The following is a 20829-nucleotide window of genomic DNA, read 5'->3' as shown; positions in this document are numbered from 1 at the left end:
TCTGAATGATGCAACAAAGTGAAAATAATCAAAGCCAGGCAGAGATGATGTGAGCATCACATTAGTCCAAATGATGCGAATGTGAAGTGAACAAGCAAAAAGCCCCAAAATGTACCCTGCTCTAAACAATGATATAGATATCGATCCTGCATGCAAAGAAGCCTAACAGCATCATTACAATGCAGGTATCAATGTGCTTAGAAGTCAGCAGTGAGGTATAACTGCATTACAAGTAGATCAGAGAGGTACCATGATGTGGTGAGGCTAGTGTGTCTCTTATATTAATTCTGCGAACAAAGGTCGCAGGGCGTCACCATCTAAGAGGTGAATTGAAATTCTGGGGACTCAGCAACATTGCACACATGCAACAGCACATGGTGAGCTGGAACTGTAAAGTACTTCTCCTGATTTTGATGTTTAGACCTGATGCTGCCTAGCTTTGTCCATGCATGCGAGAATAGCAGATTTTTAAAATGTAAATACATGGTAACTGGCCCTTCATCTCTACTCAAAACTTGAATGACAAATCAGATTTTGATTCCCAATGTTGAGAATCTTATTTTTGCCGAACTCACCAAACATTCCCACTGTTTCACCATTGCCCACATCATTCAAGGACCGGGGGAATTTTTGTTTATTGGTTTCTTCAACACTACAATATTTTTGTCCAGTTTCTCATATTTCAGGACACAGAGGAACATTGACAACAGGTAACTTATCCTACAGTATGCAAAACCTGCCATCAGTTCAGTAGAGGGCAGTTTATTTGTGCCAGTCTGCAGGCCAAAAACTGGTCATAATAGTTTTACGAGCTCTGGTAGAGAGTTTCAGAAAAGAAGGCATGGTTGGGGGAGGGGAGAGGAGTTAACGGACCAACAAGAGTAGGATATCACATAGATGGAAGTGACATTTCGCTGTGGTTATAAAATGTATTTATAAACCTGTAAAAAAATACTGTAAGAACTCTATTGGAAAATGTGGAATCTTTACTTGTGCTATTTATAGCAAGATCTTTTAGAATTGTCTGTTTATTATGGCCAAAAATACTTTTAACAAAGGACGTTTGTGTATATTGAGAGCCTAGCATAAATATGGTGAGTGGCTGACCACCATACTAATCAAATTGCAGATTCATAATCTATCAAGCTAGCCTCAACTCTGGAAGTGGAATTTATCAGTGCTACCATTAAGGGAGGTCATTACAGCATTAACAAAATTTTATCATGCACAATAAGTGGAATGCCTGTCTTTAATCTCAAATAATCCTGTATTTTAGAAAAGTTGTTTAAGAAAAACTGAAGAACCAATCTTGCAAGGTTTATTCAGATAGTTATTAAAAACTCATTAACTCTATTCATGTTTAAAAAAGGCATCTGTGAGAAAGGGAGAAAAACAAAAATCTGAGGGGACTCACGTGAAACAAGATAACAGCAGTAACAGTAGGCATCAAAAACAATACTAGGTCAGTTTGCAGAGACTCAAGTATGGAAAGCGGAACACAACAATGATGGAAGATGGTAAATTTGAGTCAAATGAGGAAGAAATACAGAAAATTTCAAATCGAGAGGGGGAAAGAAAAAAATTGAAACAAGGTAAATTCATACTTTTTCAAAACATTTTGAAGATCTCTAGGTCAAACTTATTAGCTCTATAAACAAGACTTTATAAAATCAATCATTGCTAGATGTAGGTTTGCTCGCTGAGCTGGAAAGTTCATTTTCAGATGTTTTGTCACCATACTAGGTAACATCTTCAGTGAGACTCCGGATGAAGTACTGGTCATATAGCCCGCTTTCTATTTTAACCTGAGCTAAAATCTCCTCAAAACGCAATCATTGCATGATAGGCTGGACAGGTTACACATCATTCAGCAGAAAAACTGAAACCTCAGTTAAAAAGGATACAATAATATAGAAGAATACAGCGCAGAACAGGCCCTTTGGCCCTCGATGTTGCGCCGACCTGTGAACTAATCTAAGCCCATCCCCCGACACTATCCCATCATCATCCATGTGCTGAAGCAAGGATTGTTTAAAAGCCTCTAATGTGGCTGAGTTAACTACATTAGCAGGCAGGGCAAAGAACTTGCCGCTTAAACCGGCAAGTTGTCTTAAACCGATCACTCCTCAATTTGTAGCTACATCCTTATATACAAGTTGATGTCATCATCCTAGGAAAAAGACTCTCGCTGTCCACTCTTTCTAATCCTCTGATCATCTTTTATGTCTCTATTAAATCCCCTCTGAGCCTTTTTCTCTCCAATGAGAACAGAGCCAAGTCTCTCAGCCTTTCCTCATAAGACGTTCTCTTCAGACCAGGCAACATCCTAGTAAATCTCCTCTATACCTTTTCCAATGCTTCCATATCCTTGTAATGGAGTGACCAGAATTGTACACAGTATTCCAAGTGAGGCCGCACTAGTGTTTTGAACATTTGCAGCATGACATCGCAGCTCTGGAACTCAATCCCTCTACCAATAAAACCGAACACACCGTATGCCTTCTAAACAGCACTATCAATCTGGGTGGCAACTTTCAGGGTTCTATGTACATGGACACCAAGATCCCTCCGCACATCCACACTATCAAGAATCTTTCCATTGACCCAGTATTCTGCCTTTCTGTTATTCTTCCCAAAGTGAATCACCCCATATTTATCAGCATTGACTCTAGTTGCCACCTCTCAGCCCAATTTTGCAATTCAGCCCAATTCTGCAGTTTATCCAAATTCCCCTGCAACATTCTTCCACTCTGCCCACCACTCCATCGACTTTAATGTCATCTGCAAACTTACCCTCAATCCCATGCCTCTGCATTTTCTCCAAAAACCAAGTGGAACTTTATCAAAGACTTTACTGAAGTCCATGTATACCATGTCAACTGCTCTACCCTCATCCACAGGCTTGGTCACCTTCTCACTCAAGTGTTTGAGACACATAACCTGCCCTTGACGAAACCACGTTGACTATCTGAAATCAAACTGTTGGTTGCTAGATGATTATGAATCCTCTCTCTTACCTTCTCCAATAACAGATGCAAGGCTCGCTGGGTTATCTCTGGGTTATAATTACCTGGGTTATCTCTATTGCTGTTCTTGAACAAGGACACATTTGCAATCCTCCAGTCATATCCATGCCCCTCAGTTTTGTAAACCTCTTAAGGTCGCCCCTCAGCCTCTGATGCTCCAGGAAAAAAACAGCCCCAGCCTTAGATTAGATTAGATTATTTACAGTGTGGAAACAGGCCCTTCGGCCCAACAAGTCCACACCGCCCCGCTGAAGCGCAACCCACCCATACCTCTACACGTACCCCTTACCTAACACTCTCTCCCTATAGCTCAAATCCTCCAACCCTGGCAACATCCTTGTAAATCTTTTCTGAACCCTTTCAAGTTTCACAACATCTTTCCGATAGGAAGACCAGAATTGCACGCAGTATTCCAACAGTGGTTATATTCCAACTGATTATTGATGTACAAATCCAGGAATTCATTGAAACTGGATAGCAAACTGCCATTTTCACATGGTTAACAGTGAAATGGCATGCATAATCCAACAATTAGTGGTGATTTGTAACTCAGGCTCTCACTCCTGAAGTTGGATGATTTGCATTTTCTCTGCCTTGAGATATTTTAGCAGAAAAATCTGAGGCAGTGTTTCTGGAGACTGTAACAAAGTTCAATAAGTTATTGCAATACTGTTAATTAACAAGAATAAATTAACAAGAATACAAATAGAAATTCAGACCCCTCAATCTTTCCAAATGGTGCATAAAGTAGTTGAATTTTGTTCATTACAATATTTTGTTTATTAAAACTGCTGTGTGTTTTATTTACCAGGCCAGAAAGGAATAAAAGGAATCTTCATACTTACACGGCTATGGAATTTATTTGTTAGAAGGAAATGCCTTGTTGACTGGAATTTATTGTACATTATTGTGCACTTTTTGCGGTCCTGTTAATTGTGACACGTTTCTGTGTGCACTTTCATGGTTTACTCGCAAAGCTCAAAAAAAAAGGGATGAACTGAAGAAAAGGAATGGTCTTGGTGACCCCTTTCAAAAAGCCAGAGATGTGCATCGTGCCGTTGCAGATAATTATGGATCTATTCGAAGTTGCACCTTCAATTAAAACATTCTCACAAGCAACTCAAAATAGAACATGTAGTCTTACTGTGTTAGAAATGCCCAAGCAAAACAGGCCTGGATCAAAAGCCTCCAGTTGTTAACACCATCCATTGAGAGCACTGAAACCAGCACTGGTCCCAACAACAACTGTGGACAATCTGGGCACGTCTTCTTTGTATATTTCGCTCTGTTCTACTATGCCTCCTTGATGAGCAGCGTTGCTGCAGTTTAGAACCACAGATGTTTTACAGCCATTCAGCCCAGTATGTCTGCATTGGTTCTTCAATTGAGACTCAACTAGTGCCGCCCCCTTAATCCCGCACATCCTTCTTTTTCAAATAGCTTGTACTTTTCAAGGTCAATTTCTCCCTTATGGACTCAGTTATGGAAAATGGAGCATCCCATGACAGTGTTGCTGAATCCCACATTCCTGGAACAATTCACAAATCTTTTGTGCATCCTTTCCAATATTGTCCAAGTGTGAGGTCATGTCAGTGTCAACTCGTAATTAAGATACAAATTCAGGAATTCCTTGAAACTGACAGAGATGGGACAACAAACTGTTTTTTCTCAAAAGTAACACACAAAAAAAAATTAGCGGAAATTCCTAACTCAAAACATTCTCGCTTCCTCAAGTTGGAAAGACTTGCACTTTCTCTGCCCTGTGATATTTTAGCAGAATATTTGAGACAATGTTTCTGGAGACAGTAACAATTAAAGATTAATTGCAACATCCTTGCTTCTGCTGCCTTTCTCCCCATTTATAAAGTACACTTGATTTCTTTTTAAAACTATTCTCAAATTGCACTGCTCCCTTCAACAATTTGTGCACATCTCCAGGTCTCTCTGGTCCTGCATTTAATAAGAATTATTCCCTTCATTTTGAATTGGCCTCTCATATATATCTGTCCGAATTGAATTTAATCTATATGTTCACCAGTCAGCCTATGACTTCTTGAAGTATATGACCTCCTTCAGTTGACAAAATTTGCAAGTTTTGTACCATTTGCAAATTAGAAACTGTGCCTTGTCAGAGCGTCATAGAGATGTACAACTTGGAAACAGACCCTTCGCTTCAACCCGTCCAGATAGCCCAACCCAATCTAATCCCACCTGCCAGCATCCAGCCCATATCCCTCCAAACTCTTCCTATTCGTATACCCATCCAGATGCTTTTTAAATGTTGCAATTGTACCAGACTCCACTTCCTCTGGCAGCTCATTCCATACTCAACCCACCCTCTGTGTGAAAAAGGTGCCCCTTAGACCTCTTCTTTTTGTTCAGCAACACTCCCCAAGACCTTACCATTAAGTGTACAAGTCCTGCTAAGATTTGCTTTCCCAAAATGCAGCATCTCGCATTTATCGGAATTAAACTCCATCTGCCGCTTCTCAGCTCACTGGCCCATCTGGTCCAGATCCTGTTGTAATCTCAGGTAACCTTCTTCGCTGTCGACTACACCTCCAATTTTGGTGTCATCTGCAAACCTACTAACTATACCTCTTATGTTCGCATCCAAATCATATATGCAAGTGACAAGTAGTAGAGGACTCAGCACCAATCCTTGTGGCGCTCCACTGGTCACAGGCCTGTCACGAAAGTCCAATTCATGGACACATCAAGAGAAACATTGACCCAAGTACTAATTCCTGGAGAACAATGTTTCACCACTCCAAAACACAAACATTCACCACTAGGTTTCCTATCTCTCAGTCAACCTTGTATACATGTTATCACTGTCTTTTCTCACCTGAAGTAACATGGCTACAGATTAGCAAGCCTATTAAGAATACATATCAAAAAAGCATTCTGAATATCCACACATCCCATACCAACCACACTGTCATCTCTTTTCTCTCTACCCATCAGAAGTCTATTCACTTGAAAATAATTTACTGTTGGAAAGTGTACTGGATTTCCTCAATTAATTTCCACTTAGCAGCAGTACTCTCAAGTTTGCCCTAGATGAATGTTTGAAACCTTTGCCACTGAGGTTCAACTGACTAACCTGTCGTTTTTGGACTTGATCATGCATCCTTTAATCAAATAAATAGAGAAGTGCAGTTCCCAGGCCCTTTGGCACGGCGTCCACCCATACTTACATCAATCATGACATGGATCCCATATAGTCCTGGTGACTTATGAGTCACAGAACTGCAGCCACCCTTCCTAGTACCTAGTCAATTTAGTCTCAATTATATCCACTTTCACTGACTGGTAGCATCTTCTTCCTTGGTAAAAACAAATGTCACATCATTTAGTATGAAAACATTATGGAGAAAATAACAAATTTAACAGCATCTGTGGAAAGACAAAAATTATCATTTGGTGTTAGCAACCTTAAATAAGAACTTTTAAAGTTATAAATGTAACAGATTGAATGAGAAATGGAAGGTAGGGAGAACAGGAATGTCTACGATAAGATGGAAGGCAAGAGAAATCAAATGATAAATGGTTTCATGAAGTGAAAGGGAATGGCAATGAAGTTTAAGGAAAAGATCTATTTGATGTAAACAACACGATGTGGAATAGCTGAAGTTCAAACGCAGCAAAGAGAATCAAAGAAAAATGGGAGAAGATACAATCCATAATAGTTTAATTCAAGGCTGTAACCTATCTAATCAAAATACAGAGACTCATTCCTCAAGCTTTAACGAAAACTGTAGAAGGCCAAGGACAGAACCAACGTAGTGGAAAATTAGAAGGAAAGGCAGCTGAAATTGAGAGATTACACCTTCAGCTTGAACATACACATTCTGCAGAGCAACCAAACCTTTCTATTTTCAGTCTCCATGTTGTGAGCAACCAATAAAGTAGACCAAATTAAAAGTACACTGTTTCACTGAGGAACAGCATTTAATGTTTTACATTCCCCCCAAAAAATCTTTTCAAACTGCAGAAAGGAGTGGTGAGGTGAAGGGAATGTATTTGGTGATAACATCATACTGGAGATGATTCAGGTGATGAAGTTCCTTTGAATGCAAATAAAAGATAGGGTGAAAGGGATGGACATGCAGAGGTGTAAACAAAGTGCATGAAATAGAGTGGATACAGTCAAGGGCACTGTCTTATTCAGCTAATGCCTCAACCATACCTTTTTCCTTCTTGTCGATCCTCAATTGGTCCCACTGCTACTCATACTACACATATACTATTCGGGTTACAAAGCTCTGAGGAAATTATGAAGGTGAGATGGATTGAGGATTGCAGACAAAGAACTAGAGTGAATGATCAATTTGGACCAAGAGGAAGAGATATAGTTCATAAGGGAAAAGAAAATTAGCATGAACTAATCAATGTAGTTCAAAACATTATGCTAGAATCACTAGGTGGCCGTAGCACATTATATAGCAGGAAAGACTATAAGCCAACCTAAAACATGCAATGATTGAATTTAAAATGATACAGATGGCAACAATGAATTACTGGAGACAAAACTTTCACGAAACATTAATCGTCAAATGATTAAAATAAGAGCTAGAATTCTACATTTCAAGATACGGTCATAAGCTAGCGATGCTCCAATAACTCCAGAGTTAAAAATAAATTATTTTGGAATGGAACAAATGATATTAGTTCAATGACATTTCCATGGATTAACTTGTACCAAGAGTTCATTCACATTTTGGCAACGCAAAACGAACTCAGGAATGAGGAAGGGTTTCTCAACCTGAAGTGTTAACTCCGACTTCTCTCCACAGATGCTGCCAGACCTGGTCAGCTTTGCCAGCAATTTCTGTTTTACAGCATTCAAAGTTTTTTTTTCCAGTTTTTACTCATTGATCAAATGGGTACACATACTAATAGTGGATATTCTCTGAAAGAGTTTTGGGCACCAACAAAGACATTTCTTCAAAGTTAATTCCATCCAAACAGAAAACAAAATAATCAAATTACCTTGTGGAAACAAAGGATATGGAGAAGAGCTGGTCAACAGGATGAATGCAGGTAAAGAACAATAAAATGGATTAAGTTTTGTTCCAATCTGAAATTTCTACAAATCATAAACTGGCATTGGCTACCCAAAACAATCAACACACCTCTTTCCCCAAAGAAATAGGGGAAATACCACTTTCTGGTCAGTATGCACAGTACATATAACTATTTTAACTGCTGAGCATTGATGCTAATATTTTGCTGCTGTCTGTGAAACGTGGTCCACTTTTATTATCCACAATTCCAAAGTATATGAGGTACATAGGACAAGAGCACAGCTATGCAAGTTGCAATTTGTGATGAACACAGCAACTGCAAATCCTGAGAACGTGCACCAATGCTGTGGAAAGATTACACAGCAAAATAAACAACTTCTGAATTTGAGAAAGGATACAAACATTAAAATAACAAACTGGCAAAATTTTAAAACCTTAAAATTACAAGAGTCAAATGTTTTGCCTTCATGGTCGTTTTAAATTTAGAGGAGGAGCTGGCCCATAAAGATAAAAACATGATCTAATTCAAGAATTTTTCTGAAAATAAAAATCATTGAATGACAGTATTAACAAGATGTATTTTCACAGCATCTTTAAATAGAACTAAAAAACATTCAAGACACTTCACAGAAGGATTATGAATTGAACATGCTTGAAATGAGGCTTTGAGGTGCATCTTAAAAGGATGAAGGGGAGGTCCAGATTTAAGGAGAGGATTCATAAGTTATGGCATAGACAGTTGAAGACAAGTTTGCTATATAATTTGGGATTACTTGAGGGGCCAGAATGACAGAAATGTGATATTTGAAGGCTGTTGGAGACAGAGATTGAGGGGCAAATGCATCGAAAGATCAGAAAAAAGGTTAGAAATTGACATGTTTACAAATGAAGTCTCTAAAGATTTTTTAAAAAGTCAATAAAATTAAGACAGCAGCAAGAATAAATCTTGCCTTTCCAAATTCTGTGTGTTTTTGGAAGGAGCAAAATATGCAATACCCTTAGGTATCACCTATAGCAAGCAAGAGTGTGGAAATAATGGAACAAACCCAGAAATTGGTGGAGAAACTCACCAGGTTGTGCAGCAACTATGGGAAGAAAGTAGAGTTAAAGCCTTGAGTCAGTTGACTCTTCATCAGAGCCTCTAATAGTGGGAGATGACGCAGTAGGATGGAGAGAGGTTTGTTCAGCGGCCAGGTTCGGTGCAGATCTAGCCCAGGAGACAAGATATGGAAGGGGTGGGTGGACAAGGAGATAATGGAAAACAGGCCAGAAGAAAAGCCTTAAAAGAGAAAAAAACTAAGTGCAAGAAAATGGGCTAGTGCAGCAAATATAATGTGACAACGGGCATAAGTATGTGAGAATGGTTACTTTTTACTCAGTTACTCAATGTCATAACATGACCAAATGGAAGGTGGGTAAAGAACAAGGAAGGCTCAAATCAGGCTCTAAATTTACCAAAACTACTGTTGACTCCTAAAGGCTGTAGGGACACTCACAGGTAGACAAACGAGATGTTCTTCAAACTTGCACTCGGGCACACTAGAAAACAGTAGCAGGCCTGTGAAACTACGCTGCTGTGGTTTGAAGTGGCAGGCACCTGGAAGCACAAGGTTATTTTTGTGGATACAGCATAGTTGTTCTGCAGATCAGTCACCCAATCTGCGTTCACTTCCCCATGTGGAGAAGACCGTATTGTGAACATTGAACACAGTAGACTAGATTGAATGAAGTACATATCAATCACTGCTTCGCTTAGTTGTTGTCTTGTGACTTGGATGGTAAGGAAGGTGGCATTACACCTTGAGAGATTGCTTGGGAAGGTGCCACGTGGATGTGAGGAGACATGGGCAGTAGAGGAGAAATGTGCCAGAATGTTCTGGAGGGACTGACCAGCATTCAGCACAGTTCATCCGTTTTGTCACTCGAAGCTCTTCCCATCTGTTTCAACATTTCCTCTGTCCTGGCCCTCCATCCACGATCTCCCTGTCTACCACATCTCTGTCTCAGCATCTTCTCTATCTGTAAGCCCAGGTCTCACCCACTCTGGCTTCAGCAGAAGCAACAATCTCTCCAAGCCACTGACAGCTCTGATGAAGAATCACCAGACCAGAGATGCTGTTCTATTTCCACTGAAGTTGCCAGACCTGCTGAGTTTCTCCAGCATTTTTCATGTGTTTCAGATCTCCAGCATCCACAGTTATTTGCTTCATTGTAAAATAATTGTCTCTTTTCTACATGGATATGATGCATCTTCAAATAGTGTGAGCAGAATGCAAAGAAAATTACCCCACCCAAAGGGCTGAAGGAAAACCAATAGGAAAAGATTGAAAGGCCAACTTCATAAAAATACATGAACAGGAGGGCTTGCATTATCTGCAGAGAAAAAGCATCTTTACAGGGCACTTATCTGTGCATCAATTGGGAAACCCCACAGCAGTTAACCATAAACCCATAAATCCAGGGCAGTAGGGATTTGGGCCTAATCTTTACATGGCATGCAGCATGGAGCAGCAGTCGGGAAATCGCACCCAGCAGTCACGAGGCGGGGATACAGTAACAGGAAGCAAATCTATTTTAGGCGTTGGTATAGTTGTGTTTGGTGCTCAATGCACAAAAGTGACTGCCAACTTGCAGGGAGACTGCCAAAGCTAGATGCTCTCCCTATTTTCAGAGCCATAATGTGTTGGCAGTGGGTTAAAAACACTGACTAGTAACAAGTTTGTATTTCTTATGCTACAAGAATTAGGCGAGAAAAATCAATGGACTCTGCCTCTCTAGAACAAAGACCCATGCCAATCTACATGCTTTTATGAACCAGTAAAGATAAAGAAACAAAATTTTGGTTTCCCCAACAAGAATTATCGATATATTTGCATAAATTAAGGTCTTTTTAAAAAAAGCTGCTTCCTCAGAAACCAAGTAGGAAGAGAATTAAGTGGATGGTTCTGTAGTACAATCCCCTTCCTCGAATAAGTTTGGGATGAAACACCTCTTACTATTATTAAATACCGATCGTTAAAGTAATTTCATCCATTTCCTTATGAAATTGGACTCAACATATAAATATTGCAATTTAGTACTCATGTCAGCAATGCAAATATGTTAATTGCATGTGTTAAGTTTCTGTAGCGGAAGCAGTAGGAGCTTCACTACAAACTGACCTGGAAAACAAAATGTTGATATGGATGCCCAAAATGGAAAGAACCCAAAAATAATGATAGTCACCTGTACAAGTCCAGCAATTTACAGTAAATATTCATGATATTGCATCAAAAATAACATACAGTTACCTTTTACTCAGTTATTGATTATACAGCAGTATTGATACAATGCTGGGGAATGGTAGCATGATTTCTTGTTCACGATATTTGTTTTGCAAAGATCGTAGTTTATTAAAATCCATATCTAATTCGCACGTTAAAGAAAATGAATGTGATGTGTGCATTAAATTTTATATAATGTATGAAAATAAAATAGCATCCTTAATTTTGATATTCCATCATACTGCAAACATCACCAGATATTTGCATATTGTCTCCTTGGTCTTGGTGAGAAGATTGTGAATTGAACAAACTGAAGCCCAACAATCGATTTCTTGAGCCACACCAGTGATCCAGAGAACTGCCACTTCAGTGCTGAATTTTTATTCCCATGACACAGAAAACAAAACATTTGACTAAAATTTAACTTCAGAAACAGGCATCCTTTCAGAGGCAACCATGAAGCCATGAAACTACTCAGTCACAACTTTGAATTCAAGCATTCTGAAAAATGTGTACATTTAGGGAAACTGTAGTTTCTTAGCATTTCATAGAGTTTAAATTCTCATAGTATAGGACATCTAATGGCCTATTCCTCAGCTGCAATGAACAGATTATTTGATTTTCATGTTTAAATGGTTGAAAGTAAATTCAAAACAAATGCCAGAAAAGATTAGTTGATGTAGAACAATATCACATCTTTTCAGTTCTGAAGTGGTTGTTTGAACGTCAATGGTGTATACAGTAGCGTAAGCTGTTGGCTCTTGCACTGCCATCTGCTTTCCCACTGAGGCCTTAAATTTTAATTGCAAAAAATGTTTCATAGATCAGACTTTGCTGTTAACTTATGAAAGCGCTCAAAAAATTCAGCTGCATTGTCCACCCATAAACCTGGCCCAATTAATTACAAAACTCAACCAGGGAGGCTGAGCAATGAGAAATACTAAATCCCATAACAAGCAGCATGGAGGATAAAGACAGGTAAACACAATCAAGGGAATTCCAAACAGGCTTTATAAAGACAGAAAGAGGTCAAACAATGCCAATTTTAACCAAAACATTAACTTGCACAGGGAGAAACACTAAATGGACAATGGTTCTTAATGAACACTCCACATCTGCTTTCAATGTATATAACGCAAACATTGTAGATAAAGGAATGTGAAATATAAAACTGATAAAGACTGGAAAAACTTAGAAAAGGGTATTTAGCATTCTTTAAACTGGATAAAATCACCAGGCTTCGGTGAAATATATCCCAGGTTTCTAGAGAAAGCAAAGGAAAAACAGCAAAAATGCCCATGAAATATTAATATCTTCTTTGTTGAAAGAGTAAAGGATAACTTGACCAAAGACAAGTCAGCCTAGCCTCAGTAGCAGGCAAATTATTAAATGAATTGAGACATCGTATAAATCTGAATTTAAAGATGCATGAATTAATCAAGGACAATCAACATAGATTTATTAAACGTACTGTCTGACTAGTAACTAAGTTTAAGTAATAAGAAAGGTGGAGGAGCAGATCATATTTTGTCTAGTAACCAGACTTCAGCTTTTATAAAAATATACAATTCATGTTAGGCACAAATTAAAACAAAAAGCTCTGAAGATCCAAAACAGGTTCATTAGCAGGATTTAAAATTCACAACGCTTTTGTGACTTTCAGGCTTGTTCCACAAAGTGGACTCCCATCAGACTCAACACTGGACCCCTTGTTGTTCACAGTCTAGATCAAAAACTTAGGATTAATTTAGGTGGAATGACTCAACTTTGAAGGTTATATAAAATTTGGCTACTTTTAGATGGCAAGAACAAAAGCTGTACATCTAGGGAAGTGTTCAACAGACTGATCAAGTGGACAGAAAATTTGCAAATGGAATTCAATCTCGAGAAGTGCTCAGTAATTGATTGGGTGAACACCTATCAGAAGTGTGTAAGACAGTAAGGGACTCAAGGCAGTATGTTGCTTTCCTTTACTGGTTGAGACCCAAAATATTAGCATTATTTTAATTGGTCAATATAAAACTCAAAGCTAACAACTTCATTTGGCAGGCTTCAGGTGATCAGTCTGCCATTTAGTCTATAGAGGAGACATGGGCTTATGCCCAAAACGTCGATTCTCCTGCTCCTTTGATGCTGCCAGACCTGCTGCGCTTTTCCAGCAACAGATTTTTAAGCTTATAGAGGAGACATGCCTTCGTAAGGTGCAGAAATGTTTGTATCTCTCCACAAATGCCTAAGGGGCTTGTCACAAAATGTGTCAACAAGCGTGACTGCCTGAGGGCCTTAGCCTGTCTTGAGCCTGTAAAGCAAAAATCATTCTTACATGGTAGTTCAAAGCCTGCCAATAAACAGATGCAGTTTGTCAGAAGCAACTTCTTGCTTCCCATTCTTTGATTCAAAGAATGGTCGCTAGTATATCTTCCTCAGAAAGGCTGCACTATACAGGTTGTTGCAATGGGAGACAGGCAGTGGGTGTTTAACAAGATCACCATTAAGTGGTGAGACATTAGCAGCACAGATTATTTCAATTACTGTGTGTGTTTTTAATCAAATTGCAGATGTAGGGAGGTCTGATGGACAACAGCTTGGGAGGGAAGTTGAAAAGAGGATTCTAGTTACAATCTGCATCAATGGATTTAATATCAAAACTTGCGCATGTGTGAGAGAGAGAATGGGATGACAGGATAAGTGCTGAGGTCCAAGTGGCTATGATAGCTATGCCCCATGAAGATCCAGCAAGTTTGGCAAGTCAATAGTTTCTACTTTTAACCTTGTTGCTGTTTTCTTCAGATTTTCCAGGAAATACAAAGTCCTATCCAGTACCACAAGTATATCAGGTAGAAATCATTCTCTAGACTCTGGCCATCCATTTAAACATGTAATACCGTTCATAATGACAGTCTGGAGGTGTAACACACTGTCTATAATTTGGAGAAATGGAACCCAAGAGGCGATTACTACAAAGTTCCTGCAACTTGGTAAAATATTTGAGAATCTTGACATGGATGAAATGCAAATGATACAACAAATATCAGCACAGAATAAATTGCAGGACATGTTTCCTTGCAGGTCATTGATAGACGCCAAAAGTTAGAATTACCATTGGAGTCTGTTGGTCAGTTTATTTCCGGCACTACTTCTTGACCGAAGAGAAAGCTTTCACCATTTGAAAAACTAGTTGGGAAAACCCCCAATGCAGATTTGGAGTCAGCGATGTAATCTCCAAGGTAATGAAGTAGAAGAAGGCATTCGACAGAGGACTTTCAGCTAGTATGGCCAACAAATGGGCTCTTCTGCAACTTGAAACTATGTTCCATTCATTAATTTGTATAAAGAACTCAGATCTTGTTACTGGAGATTAACCCTTTCAAATACAATATTTTAGTAATAGCTAAAGCAAACAGTATTAACAAACAAATACAATTCGAGCAAAAGAAACATTTTCAAAACTCAGCAGGGAGGGAAAGAGGAAGAGGTTGGAGGAGAACTGTGGATAACATTTGTATTGTACAGCTCCAAATTTGATAATCATCCATTGAAGCAGTGTACTACACTCCTATTAAAAGCCATGTAGCAAAGTGAAATGTCCCTTCAAACAACTTGCCTTCAGGGACTTACTGACACCTGCAACCAATTTCAATCACCATAATTTGCAGTAGCTTTTAAAATTTGATTTATCATCAAACCTCAGATGCAAAATTTTGAAGGGACCAAGGAAATTACTCCAGGACAAGATCACAAATGAAAACGTGAAAAAACACGGGAATTCATAAGCGGCGTGGTTCAGTTACTTTGTGACAGTAAGGTCATTCACTGGACACTGACGTCAGGGCCAAATAAGACAAAGATGCAAACATTCAGATTTATCTTAAGAAGCTAGCAGAGAAAACACATTCAAAATTGATATTCTAGAGGGAAATCTGAAGAAGGTTGGTGATTTCTGCTGACAAGAGTAACAAGCATGAAGAAACCATATTTATTTTGACAGTGCTGGGTGGGAAAAGTCCTCAACAAGACAGCTTTACTAAGAATAGCATATAGAAGTCCAATGAAGGAGCAAGCAGAAGACATGGAATTAAGAATACAGCTAGCAGGTAAATCAAGCAGCGTATATAATAAATCTCTTCTGGGGGCAGATGGGGGGGGAAGCAAAGCATGTGAATTCACTTGTGAATTCAGTTTTCCAACCACTTTAGCCCACGAAATACACTTCAAACATGGGTAGTAGTAGTCAACTTAGTCAACATAATGCACCCCAAATAAGATTTAAAAGTAGTGTTGTTTGAGGTAAATATTACAATACTAGCCTTTTTTTTAAATAATATGTGCACATCCAGTCGCAGTTGAGGCCTTGGTTTGATACATTTTCCAAAAATCAATCGAAGTTGACAAAGTTCAAGTTAGTTAATTCTGGATTTTGACTTTACCGTCAAAATTACAATCAAAACCGCCAAATTGTAGTAAAAGGTCACCTGATTCACTAATGTTGCTCACAGCAAGAAACCAGTCACTTTCACCTGGTCTACTCAATAAGTATCTCCAATCCTACAGAAGTACAGTTAACTCTTAACTGCATTAAAGTGACCACATGGTCACTTCTAGGGCAACTGCAAATGTGTGTTAACTGCTGGTTTAGTGACGATGTTTTGATCCAGATTTGTATTTCCAAAAGGCATTTGACAAGGTGCTATGAAAGGTTCTTAAGTAAAAGCTGATAAAGACAGAGTAAACCTATCAAGACGGATGCAGGATTGATTAGTTAACAGAAAACAAATAGTATGTATAAAATTAGTTGTTTGTAGGTTTGCAAGATTTAGCAAGTGAAATGCGACAGAGATCAGTGCTGGGATCTCAACTATTTATAACTGATCTTGATATTTTGGATGAAAGGACTGAATGATTGCTAAATTTGCTGATACAAAAAGGTAAGAAAGTAAGTTGTGAAGACATAAAAGCCTGCATATCCAGAATTAAAACTGGCAGTATAATGTGGAAAATGTGAATTTGCTCACATTGACAAAAAAACGCAAGAGTGTGTAGTGATCTAGTTATTGTAATAGAAGAATCACAAAAGGTTAATATGCAGCAAATGGTTAGAATGCAAGTAGAATATTGTCATTTACTCTAATATTGAAATTTATTGAAACAGAAGCTTGCATATTTTGCTTCAGTTGGACAGACCATGCTTAGAGAATTCCAAATTCTTGTTATCCCCATGGAACAGCAGCACAGACCACCAACCATTTACAAAAAGACAGATGACTAAACAATTAAAATCCCAAAATACTGAAGTACCACATGATCAATCAGAGCAGGGGAAAAAAATTAGGTCTGGATACAACCTCATGAGTTTGCAGATCCACTATTTACAAGGAGTGAGTGTATTACGTACAATTTGCTCTCTTCATTTAAAAAAGGATATAAATCTTAAAAACAGTTCAAATGAGGTTGATTTTATCAACTGATTCCTGGGATTTGAGAGGGTTATACTATGAGAAAAGGCTGGACAGATTTGGCCTCTGTATGCTGGTGTTTAGAACAAGAGGCACTCTTAATGAAGCATAAGATCCTGTAGCTTCTTTACAGGATGGTCACTGAAAGGTTACTCTTGAGGAAGCAACTAGAACTGGGCAACAGAATTTAAAAATAAGCATTGCCCTTTTAAAATGGAGGAAAATAAAGTTTCCCTCAGAAGAACAATGTGCTTTTGGTATTCTCTTCAACCAGAGGGTAGTGGAGGTGGTGATCATTGAATATATTAAAAGATGGAGCAAGATAAAATTCTTGAACATGGTCAAAATTGATCAAATGCGCTTGAGGGGCCAAATAGCCTATTCTTGTTCCAAGTCCTATGTTTGTACGTAATTTTCCGTAAGAAATTCAGGAACATCACATTAGCTAAAACTTTTAAAACTTAATTTAAATGGTTAAGTTAACTGCAAAAAGAAGCAATACGCTTTAAAAGATGAACTGAATTCCAGAAGTCTCACCTCAGGAGCCCTTTCAGACTATGTGGGGACACAAGAAAAAAGCAGGGAAGGAGGAAAAAAAGGAAACTCTTAAAATAAGCAACAGATGAGGTGTACAACAGTCTACTCTAGATTGTTGTTAAATTTGCTTACACATGCAAATATTTTTCTTTGATGTTCCTGAATACTCAATCCTAATATTTAATCATATCTGCACGTACATATATTTGACCATATTTCAGCACATGTTGTACATTGCATTCCAAAGCAGCATTTCTTTTAAAGATTAAGCACGCAGTCTCCAAGATTTCAAAACTGAGTAATTTCACAGACAGAAACTTTGAAATGACCATAATGACTTAAAGCTCCCACCCAACAGCTGGATATTTAATATCCAACACAAGTGACAATTAGTCAATTGACCCACATTCTCCAATTTTATTGTTTTTTCTGTCTCTAAAAACCAAATATGAGTACATTTCAAATATAAAAGCACATCACCAAATTAAAAGTTTTGTTTGCAAATGACATTACCATGAAAGGGCTCTATTTCCTTCTGTCTCTTCCTCTAGACAAAGAGATCAGGTTTGCAACTTAACTGATGATAACAGAAGTTCCACTGGATTTTGAATTCATGCTTTCCTTCTAATCTCGAGCAGCATCTGTGGAGATGAAGCAGAGTCAATATTTCTGGTCTAACAACCCTTCATCAGAACACTGATGGCACCCTGAAAGGTCACTAGACCAGAAATCTTTACACTACTTTTTTCCCTACAAATGCTGATAAACCTGTTGCGTTTCTCCACCAATTACAAATTTGTTTCCAGCATCTACGGTTCTTAGTTTTATTTCCTCCTTATATTTCAGCATATATGCAGTCAAAAATATTTTGTATCCATCAGTTTTCTTCAACTACAGCATTCTGGTAAGAACACATTTTCGATTTTGCATTACACATAATTAAAACCTTGTAGAAGTTAACTGTGCTTCCTAATGCAAACCCAAGTTTTAATGATAACATCTTCCAAAACCAAAATACACTTCATGGGCATGAGACAGCACATCACTTTGGTTCATAAAAACAGAAAGCTAAGCAAAGAAATTACTCTTTCAAAAAAAAAAGCATATCATTAGCCAATTAATTCAGCAAATATAACAATCTATAGGGAAGTACTTAAATTGACAAATAAAATGCCAAGTCACTTTATACTCAGTAAACACAAATGAATGCAGTCGGAGCACAAGTTAAGCAACGTGACAAAATGAGTTAATCTGCCTAGACAGTGGTAGACAAGTAAAATTTTTGACATCACCAAGATACATTTAACAGACAAGGGTAGAGTGTGGGGTGCTGGAAAAGCACGGGAGGTCACCATCTCCAGCATGTGCAGTCCTCACATTCTCTTATGTGTAACATTCAGGTAATTGCAGAAATTTAGATGCCGAAAGAAATATATCCTACATACGTATCACATCACTTGTTCCATTCCAACTCAATAGCACCAAACCAGAGGAACATCTGGCTGTATTCACAACTTAAGTGGAGAATATCCGGTAGGTTATCACCCAAATTGGAAACAACAGGAGAAGAAATCTGGTAGTCAACTATACAGGAAATGTGAAAAGGTGAACTAAGGAATTAAACTTCAGGGTTACGACTAGAACAGAAACGTGGAAAGCCAACCACTATAAAGAATTGTGAAAATCTAAATTCACCTCTTCAATGTAGTGAGGTGAATATTTCATTGGTTCTACTTAATAAATCGCATGAAGAACAAACATACGTGCAATGAACAATTCACAAGTGTAGGCACCAGCTTGTCACCACACAAATAGTTCCAAACAAGTCAAACAACTTAGAAGCAAATTAAGTCTGTCTGGAATAGGAAGCAATACGTCTGACTGTGATGAAGACCTTGTGGAAAGAATGAATTCTAGTCTAAAGTGCAAAAACTCACAGGAAGAAATTAAGCACTAGAGTAGTTAGGAAATCAAAACATATTTGTGATGATAGGGAGACCACCTAAGACCGAACTCATTGCATATTGTCATTCACTCTCTCAGAATTTTGAGTATGGCTGAAAGATTTTTTTTAAAAGCTTTTTGTCTTGCTGCCATCAGGAACTGGTATTTTGCAAATGGTCATGGGAAACACCAACATTCATACTGGTCGAAGGTGTGAGTGCTAACTGATAGTGAATGCCCCCATTAATGCTGACTGACAGTTAAGTACTAACCTTTTAATTTTAAATCAGGCAGGTTGATTGATCAAGTAAATTATTATTCATGGTCAAAATATTGCCTTGAGAAAATGCCACCCAGTCTGTTAAACTGAAACAGGCAAGGTGTGTGTACCTGTGCAAATTATTTCTATCTGTAAAGGAAACGGTGCCTTGCATTAAATTACACTCAGGAGTTAGTACTTTCCATCAGTTCAAGAGTCAGTTTTCATCTCTAATTGATCTGGCAAATCGTCCCATTGAGTGCAAGGCAAAGATCTTTGTCAAAATGTAAAATTCTCATCCTTGCATGTGTGGACTCTGTTAACAATGTCCCATGCTGCATCAAATTCCACTCATTCATCACTACGATCCTGGTTGTACAGCACTCAATTTAAAAAGTATACTAATCTGGTTTTTCAATCCCTTCAAAACATCTTTCTTGCCTCCCTGCAACCTTGTTACTCAACTTGATCTCTTACCTCAAATTATGGGTTCTTGAGCATCTTCTTCCCCATCTCTCCCCTCATTGAGTCACAGCAGTCCTTGCAGGAACTACATATTGAAATCTCACCTTAAAACATGAATTATCCACATCCTACTATTCCATTCATGCTTCAATCGAGTCCCTTGGAACTTATTCACTTACTAAGAATCACAACCCAAGTTAAAATAATTTCACATTTGCAGAATAGTTGGTCAAGTTCTAGGGCAGAGTAAGTTGAACCAAACACGTAGCACTCATGTCATCCAGCAAAAATAAATAAAGCGTGACAAATAAATGAGGAAGGGAAAGTTAACAGTACAATCACCTCATAAAAACAAAAATGTTCTGAAGAAAAGTTTTGAATTATTTTATGCAAACACAACACAGTGAAGGACTAACTTTGTTAACAGCAGTGAATACCTAGTTATCAGCAGGTATAAAGCAATTTGAAAATAAAAAGGTAAAAAAAATTCTGCTTACATTATTCATGAGAGATGTAAATAAGGTTGGACAAAAAGTCAATTAAAGTTGAAACATAATGGGCTGAAAAATTGGCACTCAATATTGAGTCAGGATTGGAACAGAACAGAAAGATGGAAAAATGCCATTTTGCTGACAAGCTCCAATGGAACAACGCAGGAAATCCTTGAACAGCTTCTGATCTAGTAACTAACATGACAAAATAGCTCAGAAGTGGCTGACTCGAATCAGTGTCAGAGATGTACAGCATGGAAACAGACCCTTCGGTCCAACTCGTCCATGCCAACCAGATGTCCTAACCTAATCTAGTCCCGTTTGCCAGCACTTGGCCCATATCCCTCTAAGCCTTTCCCTA

The 20829-nt window shown here is 38.3% G+C and overlaps 1 protein-coding gene across 4 annotated transcripts in view; it reads right to left on the bottom strand.

Annotated features, from left to right (window-relative positions):
• The window catches only part of LOC122557285 (paraspeckle component 1-like), a 133504-nt gene that overhangs the window by 73492 nt on the left and 39183 nt on the right, over positions 1–20829 (bottom strand). The window contains exon 11 of one of the 4 annotated variants that reach the window (XM_043704828.1): positions 16435–17950. The exons of the other annotated variants lie outside the window; for them this stretch is intronic. Coding sequence (XP_043560763.1) covers positions 17921–17950 — 30 coding nt within the window. The 3' untranslated portion in view covers positions 16435–17920. Of the gene's footprint in view, positions 1–16434; positions 17951–20829 lie in introns of those variants that run through there. 4 annotated transcript variants of the gene reach the window in all.

This window comes from Chiloscyllium plagiosum, chromosome 15 (genome assembly GCF_004010195.1).
Source record: "Chiloscyllium plagiosum isolate BGI_BamShark_2017 chromosome 15, ASM401019v2, whole genome shotgun sequence".
Classification (NCBI taxonomy): domain Eukaryota; kingdom Metazoa; phylum Chordata; class Chondrichthyes; order Orectolobiformes; family Hemiscylliidae; genus Chiloscyllium; species Chiloscyllium plagiosum.
Note: the sequence above shows the minus strand (reverse complement) of the source record. Positions and strands in the feature narration are given on the sequence as shown.